Consider the following 25000-nt stretch of genomic DNA (forward strand, 5'->3'; position numbering starts at 1 on the left):
TTGTCACAATTAGTCGACATAAATGTGTTTGGTGATGCACATATGCGCACGTACACGCACGCACACACGTGCACACACTTCAAATTTGAGTAAAAACTTTAACACAGTTCAGCAACGGGTAACGGCAAATCAGGTCAGTGCTAACTCTGTGTGCCTGCTGTTCTGTGTGTGTGTGTACTGTGTGCGTGTGCACATGTGTGTGTGTGCCATGCACATGTGCGTGAGTGCCTGTTGTGCTGTGTGTGTGTGTGTGTGTAATGTGTGTGTGCGTGTGCACATGTGTGTGTGTGTGCCATGCCACATGTGCGTGAGTGTCTGACCTTGTTGAATCGTGTCCCCATGGCTACCACATTATACAAAGATAAATACATCAATAAAACCTCAACTAAAAGCATTTAGTTGAACCCCTCTAAATGACTGGTTCAGGGTAATGCCCCCCCCCCCCCTAAATGACTAGTTTGGGGTAATGCCCCCCCCCCCCCCCTCCTAAATGACTGGTTCAGGATAATGCCCCCCCCCCCCCCCAAATGACTGGTTCAGGATAATGCCCCCCCTAAATGACTAGTTCAGGGTAATGCCCCCCTAAATGACTGGTTCAGGGTAATGCCCCCCCCCCCTAAATGACTAGTTCAGGGTAATGCCCCCCCTAAATGACTGGTTCAGGGTAATGCCCCCCCCCCTATAAATGACTGGTTCAGGATAATGCCTCCCCTCTAAATGACTGGTCAGGATAATGCCCCCCCCTAAATGACTGGTTCTGGATAATGCCCGCCCTAAATGACTGGTTCAGGGTATCTGCCCCCCCCCCCCCTCTAAATGACTGGTTCAGGGTATTTCCCCCCCCCCCCTAAATGACTGGTTCAGGTAATGCCCCCCCCCCCTATAAATGACTGGTTCAGGATAATGCCTCCCCTCTAAATGACTGCGTTCAGGGTAATGCCCCCCCCCCCCCCTCTAAATGACTGGTTCAGGGTATTGCCCCCCCTAAATGACTGGTTCAGGATAATGCCTCCCATCTAAATGACTGGTTCAGGGTAATGCCCCCCCCCCCCCTATAAATGACTGGTTCAGGATAATGCCTCCCATCTAAATGACTGGTTCAGGGTAATGCCCCCCCCCCCCCCCCTATAAATGACTGGTTCAGGATAATGCCTCCATCTAAATGACTGGTTCAGGGTAATGCCCCCCCTAAATGACTGGTTCAGGTAATGCCCCCCCCCCCCTATAAATGACTGGTCAGGGTAATGCCCCCTCCCCCCTCTAAATTGTGGGTCGCAGACACATCTTCATGGGTCTCCTTATTTTTGGTTTCCTACATCTAGTTTTTCTTTTACAATCATTTAAAAACATATCCAAAAACATTCGCAAAATAAAAAGCAAAAGAACAAATCAAGTAAATTCAGTAAATTCCGTGAATAAATAGAAGAAAAATCTAAGAAATTCCCTAAATTAGAAAACAAAATGTTTCAAGTAGTATAGTGAAAATAGTCAACAAGCTCACGACGCGGCGCAAAGCTAATTCTCTTATTTTTGGGTCTTGTGCTAAAAAGTTTGGGAACCCCCGCTCCTAGAGTACAACAAGCATTTAATTTGCAGAGTGCCAACATTCGAGCGTTACCTGCGTGTGCGCCACCACGATCCGGAGCATCAAAACCGGGCATCCACAGACGCAGCGCAATTTTAATCCGTTGCCTTGGAATCAGCATGCTTACATAATCCTATACTGACAGAACAATGATGGCACCACAGAGGGCGATGGAGGATGCACACACACACAGACACACACACACGTCACGTGTATGTGGCGAGCGAGTGCGCTCGCGTTGTGTTTGTTAAGTGTCGGTGCAAGCGCATGCGTTCAGGAGAGGCTACGTGTAACTGAGAATGATGTGTGTGTGTGTGTGGGGGCAGGTGGGCGAGAGAGAGAGAGAGAGGGGGGGGGGGGGGGGGGCAGTATGATAAAATGTGGGTGAAAGAGAAATTCAGTGTGTCGAGAGAGCGCTTTCAGGCAGGAAAGCGCAGAAGAGAACTTGCAGGAGGAGTGTGCATGTTCAGTGAAAGCGCTGTGTGTGTGTGTGTACTGGAGGAAATGGGAGAGGTAGAAAAAAAGACAGCCCTACAGGCACAAGAACAGGTCAGGACACAGTGAGGGAAGGAGAGATGTATTTATAGAGCGCTTCCCTCTCTCTCTCTCTCTCTCTCTCTCTCTCTCTCTCTCTCTCTCTCTCTCTCTCTCTCCTCTCTCTCTCTCTCTCTCTCTCTCCTCTCTCTCTCTCTCTCTCTCTCTCTCTCTCTCTCTCTCTCTCTCTCTCTCTCTCTCTCTCTCTCTCTCTCTCTCTTCTCTCATCTCTCTCTCTCTCTCTCTCTCTCTCTCTCTCTCTCTCTCTCTCTCTCTCTCTCTCTCTCTCTCTCTCTCTCTCCTCTTGTGGAAACTAGCATGCTACCTTAATCCATTTAGACCCGATGACAAATGTCTTCTAAATCCTGACTCTGAAAGAATATAATTATATTCAAGATTTGCGCCACATTTTCACGATTAGAAAAGAAATAGCAGTTCTACAAGCTTGTAGATCTGCTATTTTTCAATAGCTAAAGCATAACATAATGCTTGAAACACCAAAAGGGTGCTTGAACTCCCGAGAGTTATGAAAAATGCAACAACATGTACCCTCGTAGGACTAATTTGACACTATCCTGAGTTCAGGTATGAAAGCAGATCTGCAAGCCGATGCGTTAGTTAGTGTGTTGTTCTGCTCCTCCCTCTGAATAAAACGCACACTTCTGATAGGCTCGTGGATCTCAGTGATTTAGTATCTTATAGAAGATACTAAATCCTAGAATCGTGCATTTCCCGTCAGTCAGTCAGTTGTTTGGTTGGTTGGTTGGTTGGTCACCACAGGCATGACCACATATGGTCATGCCTCGTGACATCATCAATATTAACAGTTTGACTCCATAAACCGCGTAACCCGCATTTGAATCAAATATTCTACGCTGCCGAGATTGTTTTATTACCTTTAGAGCATACGCTGAATTATTTGGCAAAAAAAGGTTCCTCCGTTTGTTATGAACGATCGCACCACCCGCCATCTTGGTGCGCCGCAAGACCGGCCCACAAGACCCTCCTCCATGAGGAGTTGTACCCGTTCATTTGCATTGGCCTCAATTTCCCAGAAGCCCTAGCAGCCCACAGCATGTGTTGATTTCCGGTTTCGTCATCATAACATGAAGGTCTCGCTACCAGCTCCTCGGCAAAGACAGAGTTTATTTTTAATTATTACAATATAGCGGATTAAACACATAAAACAAAAGGGCGGGAATGTCGTAGTAAGCGCCTGGATTAAACAATTAGCGGCCGTCAAACTGTAAGCCCATATATGGGAATGCCCATATAGATATACAGTATGGAGATCCCTGATTTCATCAATATTGGCCAGCAACTGCACATCAGACCTCAAACCCTTAAATCTCCATATATGAAGCGGACCTGTTCGGCTCCTCTTTGATGTCTCCCTTTTGACTGATATCTGTCCATTTCAACTAGTGCAGCCGGCAAAAACTAGAGTTCTCAAGAGGCCCGGAAATAAAGGCCCGCCCCTACCTGGGCCCTCATCAAACCCTGTACACTCAGACACTGCCCCCCGCTGCCACCCATCTCCATATATGGAGCTGACATTCAATATGCTGATCTGACCTCATCAAACCCCTGTACACTCAAGACACACTCCATATATGGCCAGTACAGAACTGTAAGCTAAGCATACATATATATCTGCTATTTTCTGCACGTGTCTGATGTAGGGCAAGGTATATAACATTACACAAACCCACACAAAATGAAAATAGCCGATCTGCAAGACTCACAGCGTGGCGCAATGTGCGACACGTTGTGAGCTTGTAGATCTGCTAATTCCGCTACTTTGGTGCGACACTCTTGTATGATGAAGTGCAGGGACGTTGATTTACAACTGAGATACAAGGTTTCTTGGCAGGCAGAAAGGATGTGTCGTTCAGAGTGTCTGTGTGCGTGCGTGCGTGCGAACATGATTCACCATCACTGTCACTGAGAACCACCTGCCCACCGCACAGGAAATGAGAAGACACTTATACCGTCTCCCAGTGGAGCAGGTGGGAGTCTTGTTCTATTAAGAGATTATATATATATATATATATATATATATATATATTAGGGCTTTAAGCAACTAGTCGACTATTCAACTAGTCGACTAGTAAATCCACTAGTTGACCTCGTTGGTACTAGTTGATAATAAGGGGGGGGGGTTCTGCCGTTTTTGTAGGCCAGCTAGATTATAGTTACGTGTCGAGGACTAATTGGCATGACAACTAATAGAGGGTATGCACATGCTTAAAGGTGAACGGCACACCGAGTGGCAAAGCAACAGGCAAAGTGAGTTTAACGTTGTTAATGTTGTTTAATGCAATCAGATAGGACGTTTCTGTTTGGATGCAAGGGCTGGCAAGGCCAGAAGTAGTTTTTTGCCACTCAGTAGGTGTTCCTGCATAGCTTCCGTGTTTGATGATGATGTCACGCTCTATAGGGGAGAAAAAAGGGTATAGGCTCCAATACAGAAAGTTGCCTGACCTAAGCAGAGACATTTCTGGCCTAGATGGGAGGGTCGCGGCTCAGAAAAACGCGCACCCCGATTGGATCTCATCGATCTGTCCGTCACCCCCGGCCCCTCCTCTCCCCCCTAGTGCAGCGCTACGTCACATCATTTAAAGCGACGCCCACCCGGAAGGGTTGACTCCCACTTTTAGACTGGTTCAGCCCACGGCTTTTTCCAGGCTTTCATCTTTCGCGCAGACGAAATGAAAGCCTGGGTATCGAGGCTATACTGAAAGTGTATTCTTTTAAGTGAACGTGTGAAAGGTGGATGCATTCTATAGAATATCAGCGCCACGACTAGGAAGATAACTAGAAAAAGACTGAGCCCAAGCGCCTGTGGTGTTTACAGAGATCAGAATCCGGAATCCAAAGGAAAGTACACACATCTCTACAAAACGTTCAGGTGCTGAACAAAAAGATACGTACAGCAGAAAATAAGTAGTCTGCATACACTGTTTCCTAGCTCCCACAGCAAATGTATTTATTTAAGGATGACCTGACGCACACACGCGCGCACACACACACACACACACACACACACACACACACACCTCACTGTCCCACACACTGCACTGCAGCAGCGGTGGAGGAAATACACCCCCATTTGTTGTTTTCGGTCATTTCATTCTGTCTGAAACGGAACCCTGTGTGTTTCTGAACCAATCAGAGTGTCACATCCCTTCAGGCTATGGGGCGTAGCTCCGTTACATCTGATAAATTTGTATTAATGCATATATAAATATATATATATATATATATATATATACAGACACACATACACACATCACATACACATATATATACACAGACACACACAGTCTTACATGCGTGGGGAGGTAGAGGTCGTAGGGTGTGCCAGAGTCCACGTCGATGGCGTGGAAGCCAGACAGGGAGCCGTAGATGACCTTTAACCTCTGACCCTCCTCCACGGTCAGGTCAACGGACACGGGTTTCTGGGGCAGGTTGCTGAAATGACTGGGCGCACGCACACACACACACACACACACACACGCACACGCGCACACACGCACGCAAACGCGCACACACACACACACACACACGCGCACACACACACACACGCACACACACACACACACACACGCGCACACACACACACACAACACACACACATTACTATACTTGTTACTGTTAGGACATCAACATTTCAGGATGACATTGAAAATAGCAGAGAATGTTGCAACATCAGCAGAGCACACAAGTATAATGTGAGGGAGGGGCCGATCTGGTTTTGATTTTCATATATTATAGTCACGGGTAACGGGGCGGGTAACAGAACTGATTATTCTGGGTGCGGGTTTCAAAATTTGGACCCTGTCATTGATTGATTCTGATTCTGTCATAAACTGTCAGAATCAGCTTTTGTTGCGTTGGTTTATGTGCTAAAAGAGTGACTTTGAGAGCTGTTCCCCGTTACAATGGAAGTCAATGAGCGACTGTTTTATTTCTTAAATTGCTAATAAACAACACAACGGAGCGAAATAACTCATGGAATGGAATAGTTTGCCCATAATAAGGTAAGAAAAAGAGCTTGTGGCCAAATAATAATGACATTGGATCTATTTGGATCATTTATTTTCTCCTGAAAAGTAACAGCTCTGGACAAAGAAAGGTTTCTAGGCCTTAGTGAACATGGAGCACAGAGGGTTAAAGAAAGGTGTCTAGGCCTTAGTGAACATGGAGCACAGAGGGTTAAGAAAGGTGTCTAGGCCTTAGTGAACATGGAGCACATAGCGTAAAGAAAGGTGTCTAGGCCTTAGTGAACATGGAGCACATAGCGTTAAGAAAGGTGTCTAGGCCTTAGTGAACATGGAGCACAGAGGGTTAAGCGTTCATGTGGATGTGGAGCAGAGTGAAAAGTAGCTCAGGCCACTGAGGACACTAGCAACTGGAACACATGCTCTGATGAGGGTGAGGGTGGTGTGTGTGTGTGTGTGTGTGTGTGTGTGTGTGTGTGTGTGTGAGTGCGTGCGTGCGTGCACATGGAGCAGTGAACATCTTTGAACATAGTATATATCTTTTAACCCATTTAGGCCTGAAATTAATATTTTCACGATTTTTCAAAAATAGCAGACCAGATCTGCTATTTTTCAATAGCTAAATTATAACATCATACTATAATTGACCGAATGAGTGTGTGTGTGAGTGAATGTGTGTCCGACCACATTTTATCTCCTCATTATCTCCTCATTGCCTGCACCAATCGCTCCCACTTTTCACACAGGCATTGACCATATGAATATGGAGGGCGTAACGGAGCCCTTTTTTCGATTTGACACATTAATGATTATTAATTAATTTATTAGTGAATTAAAAACGCACCCGGGTGCAGTACCCCCCGCAGCCCAGAAATCACGTGTCACCAGTGAATTGCATTTTGGGACGGTCACTGATTAATAATGGGACACAGTTTTCCGCGTAACTTCAGTTGTTTCGCCTACTGTCAATTTTGCTCGCGAGTTTTCCGCCTAACTTCAGTTGTTTCGCCCGCTGTCAATTTTGCTCGCAATAGACAGCGGGCCAGCGATCGGGATATTTCCAACTCCCTTACGCATCGACACAATTACTACATACAACAAACAACATGCCACGAAGAACAGCCTCAAGGACCCTAGCGCATTCTTCCATGCACCTATACCCTTTTTCACACCGCCCCCAGAGGTTGTGTGTGTGTGTGTGTGTGCAGACTACTTTCGCTGTGAGCATGTGTGTGTGTGTAAACTACTTAAGCTGTGAGCGTGCACGTTCGTATGTGTGCGCGTGCGTCATCGCGTGGCCGTTTTAACTTTTCAGTTAGCTATAAACACAACACGAGATACAACTGTATTCAACATAAGCCACACACACACAGCGTAAAGTGGCTACAGCGCACGCTCTGGTGAAAACAGCTAATCTACAAGCTCACAACATCACAGGTTGCAAAAGCCATGAGTTCTCTCAAGCCAAAGCTCACAATTGAGACCGTTTTGGACGCAAATCCACCTGCAAATTGGATCTGTGCGACTGTCCATATATAGCTGCATGTCAAACTGGGGGTCCTTGATACTTTTCAAATGGGGCTCTGTGGGCTAATAAGTGTAAATGCTGCGGTCCTTGCTCTTGCCATGAAAACGTTTCCCTACCATGCATTTGGAAGAATACTTTAATGTTATACTGCTGTTTTTATTCATAAAAAACCACACACACACACAAATATATTATACAAGTTGAAATATATCAGAACGGGTAAGGACTAGCATCTAATAATTTAGCAGACGCTCACTCGCTGTTTAAATTGCGCGGTCGCTGTCTGACAGTCAGAGTAATTCCTTAGCATAGAGCAAGACAGCTGCTCGCTTTCTGCACCATCTCACAACGCCACAACGCACGAACCGCCTCACGGAACCTATCCATCTCACAACGCCACAACGCACGAACCGCCTCACGGAACCTAGCGTCGCACAGCCCTGTCTTCCAACCTCAATGCAACCTGCATTACACACGCCAAACATTCCAACATTCATCTTAATTAAATGAATTTGCGACAAAAAAATAAAACATCTCCCCGCAAAGCATGTGTCACCAGTGAAATGCATGTTGGGACGGACACAGATTAATACTGGGACACACTTTTCCGCGCAACAGACCCACACGGGGAAAACAACTCGGACCCTGATACTACTAGCTACTCTTGCGTCAGTCGACATAACTTCTTCTTTGGGGAAGCATCGCGGCCAACGCGCGGGTTTGCGTGGCACAGGCACCTGAAAGCCAGCTCTGACAGTTGGACGGGGGCATGTTACGAAAATATTCAATAACTTCCATTTATAGGCAGAATATCACCACCAAATTTACATCACACATCAATGGTGTACTTAGCATTTACTTGCAAAATAAATGTTTAATTAGCCTACTTTTGTGCCCAACCCAACTTCCCAAAACCATCTGTAAACAATTCCCCCCCTATCACATTACCCACACTGAACATCATTTGCTGTTCATATATTCAGAACGGGTAAGGACTAGTAATGTTTAAAACACCAAAAGGGGTTCCTGCCCAAAATGGGTTAAAGCTAACACATTTAGCTCATATCTTTGGTTCTGGGGGTCCACAGCCAGTTGCATATCATTTTGGGGGTCCTTGACATGAAAAAGTTTGAGAACCACTGATATAGCAACATACAATTTTCAGAAAACTGTTTTAGAAGACATTTATAGAATCAACCTCGGGTCTAAATGATTATGGTGACACTGGCTTTTTACTCTACATAATGGTAGGTAGACAAAAGCATTGTGAGTGTTGCAGATCGCCTAGTTTCACTATACTTTAGTGCAGTGGTTCGCCCGGGTCCTTGCGGGAGTTCCAGGGGGTCCATTTGGTTCCATTTTGTACACTCTCACAGTTAAATTAACATTGATTTTACAATATACATTGGGGTCCCAGAGATAAAAATGCCATTAAATAGGGGACTGCAGCTTAATTCAGTTCAAACAGGGGGTCCTTGAAATTAAAATGGTTGAGAATCACTGCTAGAGCTGTAAAAGTCTTCTCTTCATTGGGGGTCAGTTGAAATGAACCACTGCTTTAGTGTGAATAAAAGTATTGTATCACTATAAACATCACTAACCTTAAAGGCCATGAATTTGTGGTAGGGTTTGGGCGCCCACGCATACACCTCCACCGCGTTCTTCAAAGCTATCACCAAGAACTTGATCTTCTCATAGCGGACTGAAGGAAAAGACACGCACGCACACACATTGAGATTAACTCCAAAATGCACTATAATCACATTTATAATGCATTGTAAATGCACTTACGAGGTCTTATGGAGTATTATAAGTCATAATACATCATACACTCAGTAGAACAGCACATTATAATGATGACTCAGTCATTGTTTTATAACGTGTCTTTATATCAGAGTTAAAGTGGTGAGTTCAAAGTGTGTTCAAAAGAAATGGAATATTGTAGTGGAGTGAATGTACTTAAAAGGGTAGGGTAAGCGACTTTATTTGGTTAAAATAAGTGTTAAAAGCTCTATAGTACTCATTGCTATAGTGTTTGTTAAAAAATAGGAGTATCCATGTCTCTCCAGTTTTTTTATTAAACAGAAAATGCATTGTCAGGTCGGGATACCAATTTTATCTAATCATGATAGAGATCCGGGGACAGGATACAGATTAAACAAGTGGAATTGTAAGTGATGACACAAAGCAAATGAGCAGACAACATTGGAACTGGAACACTATAAAAATTAAGCTGAAAAATGGCTGCTCTCTCCTGACTGGCTGAGATGTTGTCACCTATACCTGAACGTGTATTTTCTATTTATTATAGAGCCGGAGAGACCGGGAGACCTCTGTTAGCAATGATTAATATCATAGTAATATAATAGTAATATAGTAAGGCTTTGTATCGAAATCAAATTGACGTTTGATACAGTGTATCGAAATCATGATATTTCAGTGCATGCGCACGGCCGTCCGTTTATTCACCCCGGAACGTTTCTCACAGGACGAGTTTCAGTCGGACTATATATGCCGGTGCACAACCCAGCCTGTCACGCGGGTGCCTGATCAGAGCAGACAACAAACGCACCCAAATTCACCCAAAGGAAGAAGCCGTTTATATAGTATAGGTTGTGTACAATAGCGGAGTGAAAGGTTCCATAATGGGGCTGCCTGGAGTCTGGACGGGGCTGCCTGGAGTCTCGACTGGCGCTGGCCGCCACGCTATGGCTGCTTCGACATGTATATTGCATCGTCATCGAGACGAGGACCGCAGCGCGAAGCTGTGTTCAGTGCGAGACATGAGGCAGCCAGCGTCAGCCAGTCCAGTCCAGCCCATGGAACCTCTCCCTGAAGCTGCTACATCAGAGCACCGGAGTGAGCTCCTTTAGTGGGGCTAATGTTAGTCCCGAGTCCCGACTCCAAGTATAGGAGTAGCCCTGAAACATGACTGTGAACGAGCCATGTTTCAGAGTTACCAGCTAGCGCCCCTCAAAAACAACTAGAGGCAAAAACTAAAGCTAGTGGCTAGCGCTCAGCCGCCCCTCAAAAAATGTTTTATTGCTTAATCTTTTGTCGTCGCTATTCATTGATTCACTGGCATACCTTTGAAAAGAAAAATGTTTCTCACTGTTATATTGAATATTGATATGCGATTAAAATGTGATTAATTGAGATGAATTGATTATAAGGCCTCTAATTAATTAGATTAAGATATGTAATCGAGTCCCAACCCTATTATTTGCTTTTTATTTCATTTACTTAGAGTAGAGCTTAACAATAATGTTGTCATCTATCTCATCACAGTTTGACTGATTAAAATGCGTAACCCGCATTTTAATCAAATACCCTACGCTGCCGAGATTGTTGCATTACCTTTAGAGCATACGTGATCCGTGAAAATCCAGCGAAAAAAGGTTCCTCGGTTTGTTATGAACTGATCGCACCATCAACCATCTTGGTGCACCCGGTAGACGCAGCACAAGACCCGCCTCCATGAGGCGTTGTACCCCATTCATTTGCATTGGCCTCAATTTCCCAGAAGCCCTAGCAGCCCACAGCATGTGTTGATTTCCGGTTTCGTCATCAAAACGAAACCATCTAGTCTATCTCCGTGGCAAAGACAGAGTTTCTTTTTATGTATTACAATACGGCGGATTATACACATAAAACAAAAGGTGGGAATGTCGTAAAAAGCAGTGCCAGTAACCTGGATTAAACAATTCCCAGCAGGCAAACTGTTTTAAAGAAACATCTCAAAATGATGTTAGGACATGAACCCCAAAGTTTATATTGTTGATGCCATTATCATTCTCATTTGTTATTAGTCAAATAAAAGTAATAGTAGGTTCAGTGGCGGAACAACATTGGGCCGGGCCGGGGGGTGAGACAGCACGACCGGGCCTCACCGAAACTGACTCCCAACAGCACCCCCCCCCCCCCCCCCCCCCCCCCCCGAACGGGAACACGAGAGAGAGAGAGAGAGAGAGAGAGAGAGAGAGAGAGAGAGAGAGAGAGACGTAGAGAGAGAGAGAGAGAGAGAGAGAGAGAGAGAGAGAGAGAGAGAGGTGTTGCGTGTTAAAAAATTATATTAGTACATTCTCATCAGACAGACATGATATTTTGTTAGGTGTAGGCTATTATAGGCTATATAAGCTCTGTATCTGGTTAATTCAAGATTCAAGATTGCTTTATTTGTCATTCTTTAATTCCAACTGCAGCAGCAGCAGAAAAAAAACAAAATTGCTGAGTGCACAGGCCGCAGCAGCATGGGTCGCGCAGCTCGCGCTGCCACAAACTTCTCTTTACATCAGAGAAAAAAAGAAAAAGAAGAAAGCGACCAGCGACTTCTTCAGAAGCAAGAGCAGTTAGTTAGTTAATTGCGGGAGCCTATGCGGGATTCGCGGGGGCCCGCTGGTTTTATCAGTCGTGAGTGACTGTGTAAAAAATCGTCCATCGATCATCTGACAGCCCGGGCCCCCAGGAGGTCCGGGCCGGAGTGTGACCACCCCCCCTACCCCCCCGGTATCTCCGCCGCTGAGGAGGTTTTTAGAAATATCCATTGAATCGTATCGTATCGTATCGAATTGAATCGTGACCTTAACATCGAAAGTTGAATCGAATCGTGGATTAGGCGAATTGTGACATAATATAGTGATTTAACCTTTTAACAAAAAAAAACGTTTTGTTTTTACCAGAACATATCACTTACCCTACCTTTAAGTACAGTACTCAAACGTATACTCACTAGTGTATACTGTATATACACATGCAATTAGGTGTCCCCCGAGGCCCTGTGCTCGGTACTCACCCACTTTGTAGTGAGCGCAGCCCTCCAGGTCGCCCACTGACGTCCAGCCCTGCCTCTTCTCCACCTCGGGGTCGTTGTGGAGAATCTTGTTCCTGAGCCACGACAGGTAGTATAGGCGCAGCTTGTTCTTTTTACCTGGGAGACAAGTGTTGTTTTTTGGGCAGCAAATTTGGATTTTTACTTTCAGTCATAGTCTATTTCAATAGCTTTCATTTAGTTTTAGTCACATTTCAGTCGCCTGGAATGTGTTAGTGTAGGCTAAGTCTAGTTTTAGTCGAGTAAATATCATAAGATTTTATTATATCAATCTACTAAATCTGTAATTGTGAGCTTGTAGCTCTGCTATTTTCAGCATGCAACCAAGTGTAAAATGACTTATACTGGATCTCTTCTCCACTAGTCCCTTCCAAACATGTTAGTCTAGTTTTGAAAAACAAGGAGAATAGTCCAAATGCACATTTTTTGGCAGCACAATACGCGTGGAGTTGTCATCAACTGAGGGACAGACAGCCAGTGGACAGAAGAGCCAGGTATATCTGGCTGAACAGGGTCACTAACTTGCTGTTATGTTTCCGTTTGTTCATTTATTTTCATTGTTACTGTATTGCTTGTTGTTCATTATTGTTGGGATTTGTTGTTGTCTCTGTGTGCGCAATGTTGACATTTGTTTTGTTGTATGTATGCTTTGGCAATGTAGAACATATTATTTTATCATGCCAATAAAGCATTTTGAAATTGAAAATTGAGAGAGAGAGAGAGAGAGAGAGAGAGAGAGAGAGAGAGAGAGAGACCAGATTTTGTTTAAATCTCAATTTGATACAGAAAACAGCATCTCCGTTACTTAACAAGATAACTGTTTATCAGCGCCAGAAACCTCTCTTATAATGTTAATGTGAATTGTATTGTAGTGACTCGTAACTCAGACACTGAGTCGAGACTGAGACTGAGTAAATTAAAATGTGGACGAGAGAGAGAGACCGAACTCGAGACGAGTCAAGGACTCGAGTACTACCAACGCTACTTGCAAACATTTGGGTAAATCTCTCTCAGACCATATACTGTAGCAGGGTTCCCCAATTAATTTTCCTCAAGGGCCATATTTTGATTAGCGTACCAGGCTGGGGGCCGAGTCGGCACGTGCGAGGTCGAGGTCTTGCCCTGAAAATTCATTTTCAGGGCAAGACCCCATTTGAAAAGGATGCCCAGTTTGACATGCATAGGCTACTGACCCCCATTTAATGCCATTTATATCTGGGACCCCTCAAAAAAAAATCTTCCAGGGGCCACAAGGGGGCACTCCGCGGGCCGCCTATTGGGGAACCCTGCCCTATAGTATAGGTCAGGAAACCTTTCGGTGTCTCATTTCATTTTGTTTGTGCAGTCTTACAAATCACACCCATGTGATTTGCGTGTGTGCGTGTGTGCGTGCGTGCGTAGAGTCTTGTAACTTACCCGATATGGTGATGAGCACGTTGAGGCCTTCCAGGACGTCCATCTGCTGGAACCTGCGTCTGCTGATGAGGGAGTAGACCTTCCCCTGACCGCTCCTGTCCAGCAGCCACAGGCCGCTCTCTGTGCCTACCAGGAGGTTCACGCCTACACACACGTGCGCACGCACACACACACACACACACACACACACACACACACACACACGCACGCTAAGTCATAAAGCAACTAGTCGACCTTGTTGGTACTAGTTGACTAGTATATCTTTTTTCCCTGAGGCCTCAAGATCAGGTAGATTATAGGTTATAGTCACCAATGTACACAGTTTTAAATTGTACAAATATGTATTAAATATGTATTTCCCAAAAATACATAATATGTAGTTAAACAACTAGTCGACTACTCGGCCACGTGTTGTCAGCTTGTAGATCTTCTTTTCAAAACACCCGAGCGCAACCAAACATATGATATAACTTGTCTTTTAGTCCTAACCGGATCTCTTCTAAGTTCTCCACTAGTCCCTCCCTAACATTTTAGCCTCGTTTTTATCTGTTGACAAAATTGTCAATACAGTAATTCTTAGTTTTAGTCATTATAGCTTCGTTTAAATATTTTATCATAGTTTTAGTTGACAAAATCAACACTGACATACTAGGGCATTAACGACTTGAGATTTTTCCCAGTCGACTTGTCGGACAGTAAAGTTGAAGTCGTATCGATTTATCGTTTCTGGCGGCGGGGCGGGGGGGGGGGGGGGGCGGACGCTAGGGTTTAATATTTTCCCGGATTTGGCTCATTTTAATTCCCGGGAATTTGCGGACCTTTTCCCGGGCTCCCGCGGGAATTCCCGTCAGAAATAAAAACAAAAGAGAAGAAAAAAGTGCCCACCAAAATGCATTTTTATGTATAGATACTTAATATTATCAATAGAATAGTGATTTCATTGTTTAAAACGTTTTATTTATCAACGAAATATGAACATGTACAATGAAATTATTACATTAAAGTATTAATAATGTATATAGGCCTAAGCCTACGCTAATCAGAAAGAGTGACACAATACACTTCCCAAGATTGAATACTTTATTAAGCATTTTCTTGAACGAAAAACATCTTTTGAACATCAAATGTTCTTTGAGCTTTTTCTAAAACGAAAAACATGTTTTTTTAAATAAAATATAATTAACAATGCAATTAGCCGATATACAAGCTCACAACGGTTCACTGTCGCGGTAACATTAAAGCCTCCTATAGGCCTACTGTATGCAACTGAAAATAAACTAGGCAATTAAACAGGCTACTCGTTTTGCTCACTTGAATGACTTGATTACCTTATTTCTCTTCCATTTGGGATTTGAGGAAGTGGGATTTAAGGAAGCAAAGTGCATTAATTGATTTGTCGCTCAGTCCGTTTCTCAGTTTGGTAACGAAAGTGCCGCACACTGAAAAGGCCCGCTCAGATTCCACTGAAGTTGGCGGAATGGTTCCAAGAGCCATGTAGAGGCATTGGAGGTTTTTGGGACGCACTTTGGTTGCTTCAAAGAGCGCAAATTCCTTTGAAATGATTTTCTGCAGGTCATTCCCCGTCTTTTCCTCGGGGTCTGGGCTTCTCATGCACGCATCGATTTCTTGCTGCAGTTGGGCTTGTAGGCTCACGGTAGTCTGACTCGCCTCTTCTTCTGATTCCGTTCCCTCATCTGGTGGTTGGGGCTCCGTGTCACTTACAAACAGGCGTTCGCAGAGACCGAGTGCTGTCCTCATCAATGCATTTTTGGAGGGCATAGCGAACAGCAAATCTGCAGTAGTCACGATCACTGGGTTTTGGAGGTACCTAAACAAATAATGTATAGGTTAAATATAGCCTATATATAAAAATGTAAAGTAATAGGCTATAATAATAATAATAATAATAATAATAATCCTATTATTATTATTATTATTATTATTATTATTATTATATGAACCTGCTTTAATTGGGAAGCTATAACATTATAGCTCCAACAAGTAAGCTATAATATTCGAGTGCAGTACTTTCATCCGACGGAGCATTGGTCCGAACGACAACCTACCTCCTCCCTCACCCTAACCCTAACCTCCCCCGGGGCAGACACCTAAACCTAACCGCAACCCTCTCCCGACCCGCAGCGCACCTCGGAGCATTGCTCCTTCGGAGCAGTGCTCTGTCGGATGATAGTATGCCTCCCATAATATTCAGACTATTACCTGTACAAAGACACAATGTTGTTCAGTCTCCTGTCCCCGAATCTGGTCCTGATGGCCTCCGTCATATCCCGAGAGATGGTGGTGTCCTGTTTCTCCAGCTCGGATAGGATGAACTTGAAAATGCCATCTGCCTTCAGGAGATTTGCTCCTCTTTCGCATAGGCTTTTCACTCCCATCTTCACAGGTTTCAGGCAACTTGCTAGTTCCTTAAGAATGGTCAGCTCATCATTATTGACAATCAGCGATGGCTGAATGTCAACCAGTGCTTTAGAGACGGGGCGATGCAGCGAAATGTACCGATCCACCATGTCACTCATACTGTCCCACCTTGTGCGACAGTCTAGATTGAGCTTCAATTCTTTTCCCAACTCTTCTTTGACGTAAGCCTGCAGTTTCTCGTTGGAAAGAGGAGACCGTCGGAAATGTCTGGCAATCTTTCGAACCTGGGTGGGATAATTGTACGGTGAAAATGGATAATAATTAATTACAATAAAATGGGTCTAATAGGCTGAGTGAGTGAGAAAATAATAAAACTTGTGGTTTGCAACTGCATAACGTTAGTTAAATCGAATCACCTTTTCCACGGTGCTGTCCAAATTGGCTCTGGATAGAATTGCTTGCTGCTCCTCGTCATCATCTTCGTCGCCTATCTCCTCGTCCTCATCACTCGTATCCCCAGCATTTGCATACTGGGTCGGCGTTCGTTCTTTTTTTGTGTAGAGTGTATCTGTGACGGCCAGGTGGATGGCGTGGCAATAGCACAGCTGGTGTTCAGGGAGAACCAATTTTCCATACTTCACCATCACAGAGGCGCCGTCGGTGGTGGCACACACGATGTGGTCATCCCAGGGGGGCAGTCAGCCAGATATTTCGTGAAGCCTCATTTGAAATCGGTAGTTCATATAATGGCCTGTTGTGGCGCTGGACCGGACCCAAAAAGCCCCATAGCTCCATAGAGGCCCATGTATTTTGGCCCAAATTCACCTAGACTGTATTACCTTAATAAACATGGTCATGAATACTTTCTTCTTCCAGTCACTAGTTTAAAGTCTCATTTCTAATGTCATAATATTCTTTTTGGAAAATTATGGTCCCATTAATTAAAAAAATGACCATAAAGAAAAAAAACCATCGCGTATGTTCTGAGGGGCGTGGCTACCATTACAGTCTATGATCGGGATTCCCCTCCCACTCGAGTCAAAATAAAAACCAACGGAGAAGAAGGGGGGAAGTCCCGCCTCGTTGTCTGGGCAGCCAATGACCAGCTGGTATACAAAACGGAGCCAGCCAATGGCCAGCTGGTACCAAAGATGGCGACTTACATCAGGAATTAGCATATTATTACAGGCTTCATTTTACGTTCATGTTAGACCCGGGGAACGCTTTGTCCATATTTTTTACAGTCTATGGGTCATCCAGGTTAAGGGAGTAGATTTGAAGTTTATTTTCCAAAAGCTCAACCACTCGCTCTGAGGTCATGCTTCCCTCGATCCGAAAAACCCCCAGGTTCCAATGCTCGTCCTCCGTGTGCAGATTAATGTTCATAAATCGCTTGTTCTGGAGGGAGGTGTATTCATCCATTGTAAGCGAGAAACGAGCACCAGCACCCGCGTTCATTTTAAAGGCATTGACTAGCATGCTCTGTTGCTCCGCCGCATAGCCCTGTACCATCTTTGCTATCTCGTCTGGGTTTTTTGGCAACTTGTAGCCGTCATTCTCCAGGGCATGTCGGAGATAAGCACTCTTTGCAATGGCATTGAATGAAAATCCATCTACCGCGGCCAACTGAGCCAGAATCGCATTCAGTGGTTTCTTTGCAGCGAACATTAGCTTAGTTTGCTTGCTAGTGGAAGGCCCATCTTCCCTCTCAGCAGCAGCTCCGCTGCTCGATTTGTGGGTGGCCAAGTGTCGAGCCAAACCACTAGTTGACCCTCCACAGCATTTATAGATTTTTTTGCAGGTGTTGCATTTAGCTTCACTATCATTTAGTTTCGTGAAATTCACCCACACTGCTGAAACAGACGCCATGCTTGCACGGGTGGCGAGGATAATGTGGCAAGCAGACTAATTGGCAATTGCCTCTGCGCAGCTGTAGTAGGCCGTTCTAGAAATTAGTGTAATTTCTAACAAGAAAAAAAAAACTCCGGGACGACGGGTCCCGAAATTATTTTCGGGCGGGAAATTGCGTGCCCTATGCCCGGGAGGACCGAAATCCCGGGATCCCGGCATTAAACCCTAGCGGACGCGCGGGGATTTAACAGGGGCGGGTGGAGCTGCCGCGCGCTCAAATACGGAGCATGTCAAACAAAGCACTGCGCATTCAGTGGCCTCTCCAATATGACACAGTCACAGTGCATGTATCATCTATATCAGAGGTTCCCAAACACCGGTGCCGTCCGCGGGACACGTGGCACTGGTACACAAAAGGGGAATTCAAAGTTTTGCGTCGTTTAAATGTCCAATCTTTGTATCTTTAGCAGCAGCAGCTGTAGGCTATTTTGTGGCGATCGCGTTAATGAAACCAAACGCTACACGCGGTTCCGGTACAGGATTATTATTTCATGTGAATCATGTCAAAATGAAAAGATGATGTTATCCAGGTAAAGTAGTGGTATTGGCACACAGCGCAGCAGCAGCACCGAGAACACAATAAGAGATATAACATTATTATTCTCCTCCTCCTCCTCCACAACTCGATAACGTTCTCATTTTCTGAGCCATGCAAATAAACAACAACCCGCACTGACCGGAGACGGAGAGGTTCATGTGCGCTGCGCGTAAAGCTTAGCCAGAAACAGACAGTCATTGCGTCAGCATGAATGTAGCCTCGGGAACCCAGACGTTATATTTCCAGCACGGAGGTGAGGGGGATATCGTTTGGGGGTAACGTTTGCGTGCTTCTATCTGTTACTTCTCTGACACAGCGCAGTTCAAACAGACTTCAGCCAGTCTCAATAGTGGGACACCGCACGCTGAGAGCCACATAGCCTACACAGCTGCATTTGGTTTTTAATTAAGGGCGCGTTCTGAATGCAATGAAAAAAGGGGAGAAAAAAAAAAAAAAAAAGCTCAACTTTCGACTCGCGCTGCTGCGAGTCGACTCATGACTCGTTTATCGATAAATCGATAAATCGATTTTTTGATTAATGCCCTATGACATACACGTAAAAAGTCTTGGCAGGTGGTATGATGCAAGCCTGAAGGACAAAGACCAGGTGCAATAATTGCGCAAGCACATCAGCAGTCAAAGTCAAGTCAACATCAAAGTCATGCGATTTGTCACACACGTTACCGCAGATTACAGTGAAATTTGTTCTCCGCATTTGACCCATCTCTTGGAGCGGTGAGCTGCAGCCGTGCCGCGCTCGGGAATCATTTGATTAGTAGATTTGAAAATAAAGGGTAGTGGGTCGCACACACCAAGACTGCAGTAGTTTTTTTCATATTTGAAACAAACTGATGAAGGCTGGATAGCCGAAACGTTTGTCCATTTGTTTCAAATATGAAATAAACAATATTTGAACTGCAGTCTTGGTGTGTGCGACCCACTACCCTTTATTTTGATATGTTTTGAACGGGTGGCGCACCTATAGTCAGAGCGGTGGTCATATGAAGATTGATATTAGTAGATTTTACCCTTTTGATGCTGAGTGCCAAGCAGGGAGGCATTGGGTCCCATTTTTACAGTCTTTGGTATGACCCGGCCGGGGATCGAACCCCGACCTCTGTCTGGTTCTAAAGCAGTGATGGCCTACAGTCCATTGACAAAAAACCCAACTGCCTGGAAAGCTAAAGGCCTGCATGGTGTTTGCAGTTTGGACTTTTTGTGGCCCCTCGCAGTTTATGAGGTACCAATCTCAACTGTGGAGAAGTTGGAAAGAACAGTCACAGGCTACATCAAGAAATGGCTTGGGAGTTCCACGATGCCTTACCACCATAGGCCTCTACGGAGATATAGCATCCTAAAGCTGCCCCTCACCAGTCTCAGAGAGGAGTTCTCAAGTGCGCACAAACAAGACTCCAGATGACACTGGATGAATCCAGAGACACAGTGGTGAGCAACAACGCACCAAGCTTAGCAACTGGGCGCAAATGGAGACCAGCCAAAGCAGAGGAGGAAGCAACAGCAGCCCAGCTCAAACATGCTGACATTGTGGGCTTAATGTCCAGCAAGGAAGAGGAGGCTTTGGGCTAACAGCCGCCACACCCCCCCCCCAGCCTGGAGTGAGGCCACAGCACCCGAACGGAGGGAGATGGTGGTGGAGGAAGTACGCCACCAGGAGGAGGCTGCACGGTGGAGGCTGCACAGGGACAGTGGACAAGATGGGACAGTGTGGAGGAGGAGGACTGGAAGGACATGTGGGCCATGCAAGCGAGACAGTTGAGCTTTTCCATCAGAGCTACATAAGACGTCCTTCCAACACCAAGTTAACCTTCACCAGTGGTTTGGTGCCCTATGTTCCATGCCAGCCACCCTCAGACACATTCTCACAGGGTGCAAAACCAGTCTCACCCAAGGACGTTATACATGGCGTCACAACCAAGTCCTAAAGGTCCTTGCATCCACCCTGGAGGACGCGTATATATTATTTCTACGTTCGAGCCCGAGTGGAATAGTATGAGAGTGACGACACTAGCGTTGACCACTTTGCGGCAAGATCAAAGCATGTCGCCACTCTCTTACTATTCCACTCGGGTTCGAGCATAGACATGGTAACGCCCCGCCTGCCTCTGATTGGCCTACCGACACAGCCGGTGTCTCCGAAGTGGAAGATACATGCTGGATAGTCTGCCGCGCGAGGTTACTCCGTGGTGGGAAATAAATAAATAATACAAGTCAAGTACGATATATAATGAAGGGGCACGGTGGCACAGTTGGTAGTGCTGTCGCCTCACAGCTAGAAGGTCCTGGGTTCGATTCCCGCTCGGGGCGCTGTGGGTGCTGCCGGCGTGTTTCCTCCTCCGCGTCATCAGTGCCCATACCCGAAGGCGGGGTTGGCGAAAGGGCCTTTCTGTGTGGATTTTTATGTTCTCCCCGTGTCCCCTAGGGTAGGTACCCTCACAAAAACATGCAGTAATCCTGGTCTATAAACTGCCTCCCCCTGGCCAGCTGGGGCGCCTGATGGAGGGGAAAGGAACTGGTTGGAATAACGTGTTCCTTCCACGCGCTACGTCCAACCAGGGAAGCTCCCCCCTGCCGGGTGTAAAGGAGCAACTTGGACACTCAAGCATGAAGGAAGCATGAGTTAAGTCCGTTGCTCTCCCCAGGTTGGCGGAGGGTGTGTAGAGCCCAGGATCACATTAGATGATTGACACAGGGGTGAAAAATGGGTTACAAAATTGTGGGATAAAAAAATATATATATTTTTTTTAAAGTACGATATATAATAGCTACAAGAGAATGACAGCTTGGCACGCGCGACAGCAACTTGTATTTTTGTAGAAGAGGTAAACTAATATTGTTTATGCCGTTGGCCTGTTTATTTGTATACATGTGTAAACTTTAAACATTAGTATAATAGTATTAGTTTAGTGTTAGTTTAGATTAATACACGATAATCAACACTAACACTTTAATTTAGAACACAGCCAAATCAAATCATAGTACATAGGCCGACGTGTTCAATCAATTATTCAATCATCTCTGAGGACAGGCAAGACGGGCAGTGTCGGTAATAGGCCAATCAGAGGCAGGTGGGGCGTTACCATGTCTATGCTCGGACGTAGAAAGAATATACGCCTGGAGGACAAACGAGCTGCCACCAACTACCTATACCACCACCAGCATCCAGATAGGTGATATATAGATAGCACTGTATGTAGACTTAGATAGCATTTTTCACAGACTTATAGCATGTGACGTAGACCAGGGGTAGGCAACCTTAGGCACGGGTGCCAACATTGGCACAGCAGAGGGTGGTCACTGGCACACTGGCACAAGTGTGAGAGAGATGATTTTTCTTTTAAATTTAAATGTATATAAAAAGGTTTAAAGTTAAATTAAGTCCACTCACATCTGTATACAAATTACATCCTGCACATAATTCTACATTCATTTAAACTCACATTCATTGAACTCTGACTGGGGAGACAGTGGTACAGATACACATTTAGTCTAAAACTCATACATGCTGATGTGAAAGAAAAAAAATTAAAGAAGGAGAAAAATTTAAGGTTGCTATGTGTGTATGAACAATCATGGGATGGAAATATATAATTTGAATGTGGTGTCATAATTAAACGTAATGTCGATATGGCACGCTCACTATTGAGAAAATAAAGACACAGCACTTCATGTCGAAAAGGTTGCAGACCCCTGACGTAGACAACACTAGAATTGCTTTTTATGTAGTCATAGCACTTTATAGTATATATGTATATGGTATAGTATAGTATATTATATATAGTTTATACATATAGTTTCATTATATATGTTATGCTCATAGCTTACGCATGTTTCATGTTAACTCGTTTTTATGTATACGACGTATTGCCATGCCTTTTGCTCTTGCTTAATGTACATAAGTCGCTATGGATCAAGAGCGTCTGCTAAATGCCTAAATTGAGGGGAAAGGACATTCCGGATGACTGACGACTACAAAACAATACTACAACATGACGTATAGCGATATCATCCGCCCTCGACCGGCCAGTGGTTCCCAAACTATTTTGTGTCAAGGACCCCCAAATCAACATTTATTAGGCCAAGGACCCCCGCCCCATTTGAAAACATAGGCCAGTGACCCCGATAAGGGGTCTTTCAATCTCCGGGACCCCCAATTTAAATTGTAAAACCACTGTTAATTTAACTCCTCTCCCATGAGGGTCCATTTGGTTCCCAATTATCTCTAATTGAGCTAGGAACTCCCTCAAGTACTCCCTCAAGAACCCATGCATGTAGCACTGAAAAGACTATCAGCGGAAGTTGCGGGATTTTAGCGGAAGTATTGCCCAAGGAAATGACGTTGATGCTTTACAAATCAGTTTACATTCTCCGCGAATGAAACAAGTGTCGGGGAAATATCCAGGGGGAAAATACATTTGACGGATGTTCCGGAGGATACATCCGCCGATAGCTTCTCTGCCTTACGTCACGTTGTGACCAGGCTTTTCTTTTCGCAGATAAGTAAGACTGGGACCACGAGGCTATGCCTGTAGGAATTTAGGGGCCATTCAAAAGAACTACAAACCCCAGAGTCCAGCGCAGAGGATCTCCGTGTTGAACTTCTTCTTGTACTTGCGGATCTCGGGCGTGTCGCTCTGCGGGCGGATGTTGGTGGGGTTGACGTTCACCACCGAGCCCTTCCTGTGGTTCTCCCTCCTGATTGGCTCCGGCTTATTGCCCGCTATTAAGAGACAATACAAAATAATAATGACATTATGAATTGTTGTGTGTTTTGCAGCACAGTAGATCAGTGATTTTCACTATTTTTTCAAATTGTTTGGAAAAATCTTTTCATTTTGAGGGGGAAGTGTCTAAATTCTAAAATCTAACAATGCAATGATGAATAATATTATGTGTTTTATAATTTATACTTTTGAATAAGTCAAGTACTCCAACACTTCAGTACTCCAATACTTATGGCAGAGGAACTCTCACTTGATACATTTGGTACTTTGAATCAGCGTTGGCGGCAAATTTAGATTTTAGTTTTAGTCTTTTGAATAGTTTTCCTTTAGTTTCAGTCACATTTTAGTCACCTGGAAAGTTTTTGTCTAGTTTTAGTCGACTAAATATCATTAGATTTTAGTCGACTAAATCTACAGTTGATTTAGTCGACTAAAATGTATTTTTGCAGGCCTTGATGCCGTCATAATGGCTGATTTTACACTTTTTTCAGCATGCAACCAAGTGTAAACTGACTTATACTGAATCTCTCGTCCACTAGTCCCTTCCTAACAATTTAGTCTAGTTTTTTTATTTGTCAACGAAATTGTCAGTATATTTAGTCTTAATTGTAGTCATCATAGCTTAGTTTTCATTTAGTTTCCATTTAGTTTTCCTCAGTGAAAAAGTCGACGGACATTTTTCGTCTTATTTTTAGTCGACGAAAACAACACTGCTTTTTAACTTGAAAGTACGTTGAAGCTGAAGTTGAGGACTATACTTCAGGTAATATAAATACTCACTGGGGCTGAGGGGGGGTGATATCTGCAGCAGCCTGGGGTCGATGAAGGGCGTGAATGAGGATGAGGAGGAGAAGCTTTTACCTGTGGGGCTGCAGACAGCCTGATGGAGAAAAACAGACAGTGGTGATGCTGTGGGAACTATCGTTCATTTCGCTGAACCGGATCATTCACGGACGTCGAGTAAAAAAAGAAAGGTCTGCTCATTTTGTTCAATTCGGTCGTTCGGTACTCCCCAGAAACTGTCAGTCAATCTATGATTTGACCTGACGTCGCTCGCTCATCCCCTGGTTCACGGAAGTAATTTATCTATGGAGAATAACATCTTAAAATCGTTTCATATGAACATTGTGGTCCAAAAGTAAACAACGCTGTCTCAGCGTTATTGTCAGGGAGGTGTCTTTGTATCGTTTGCGACCGTCAGTCACTCATATATGATTCTAACGAAAATGTAACCGATTCAGCAGCAGTAACAATGGCGTTTTCTCTCAGTGAGTTGATTCTTCATATCCATATGAGTGAAACGGCCCGGACATTATTTTTCAAACACAGTTCTTATATGAGGCGATCTAAAAATCCCCCCTATGGGGATTACAATGCAAATAAAAAGTACATGAACCCGTGGATTTGCGCCCTCTACCGATATTGACGCCAGAACTTCGGTGCTCTATATTAGTACAATATCCAAAATCACAGACAATATCCAGTCTAATATCATGATATAATATTGATACCAGGGATGTCCCGGTCACGTTTTT

At 44.6% G+C, this 25000-nt stretch overlaps 1 protein-coding gene across 1 annotated transcript in view; it reads right to left on the minus strand.

Annotated features, from left to right (window-relative positions):
• LOC310873261 (mitogen-activated protein kinase kinase kinase kinase 4-like) overlaps positions 1 to 25000 on the minus strand; it is a 132010-nt gene that overhangs the window by 9558 nt on the left and 97452 nt on the right. Inside the window, 7 exon segments of the mRNA XM_083785597.1 lie at positions 5452 to 5592; positions 5594 to 5602; positions 9253 to 9353; positions 12444 to 12578; positions 13896 to 14039; positions 23306 to 23461; positions 24246 to 24345. Coding sequence (XP_083641723.1) covers positions 5452 to 5592; positions 5594 to 5602; positions 9253 to 9353; positions 12444 to 12578; positions 13896 to 14039; positions 23306 to 23461; positions 24246 to 24345 — 786 coding nt within the window.

The sequence above is a fragment of the Protomyctophum parallelum genome (assembly GCF_964188405.1).
Source record: "Protomyctophum parallelum genome assembly, chromosome: 16".
NCBI lineage: Eukaryota > Metazoa > Chordata > Actinopteri > Myctophiformes > Myctophidae > Protomyctophum > Protomyctophum parallelum.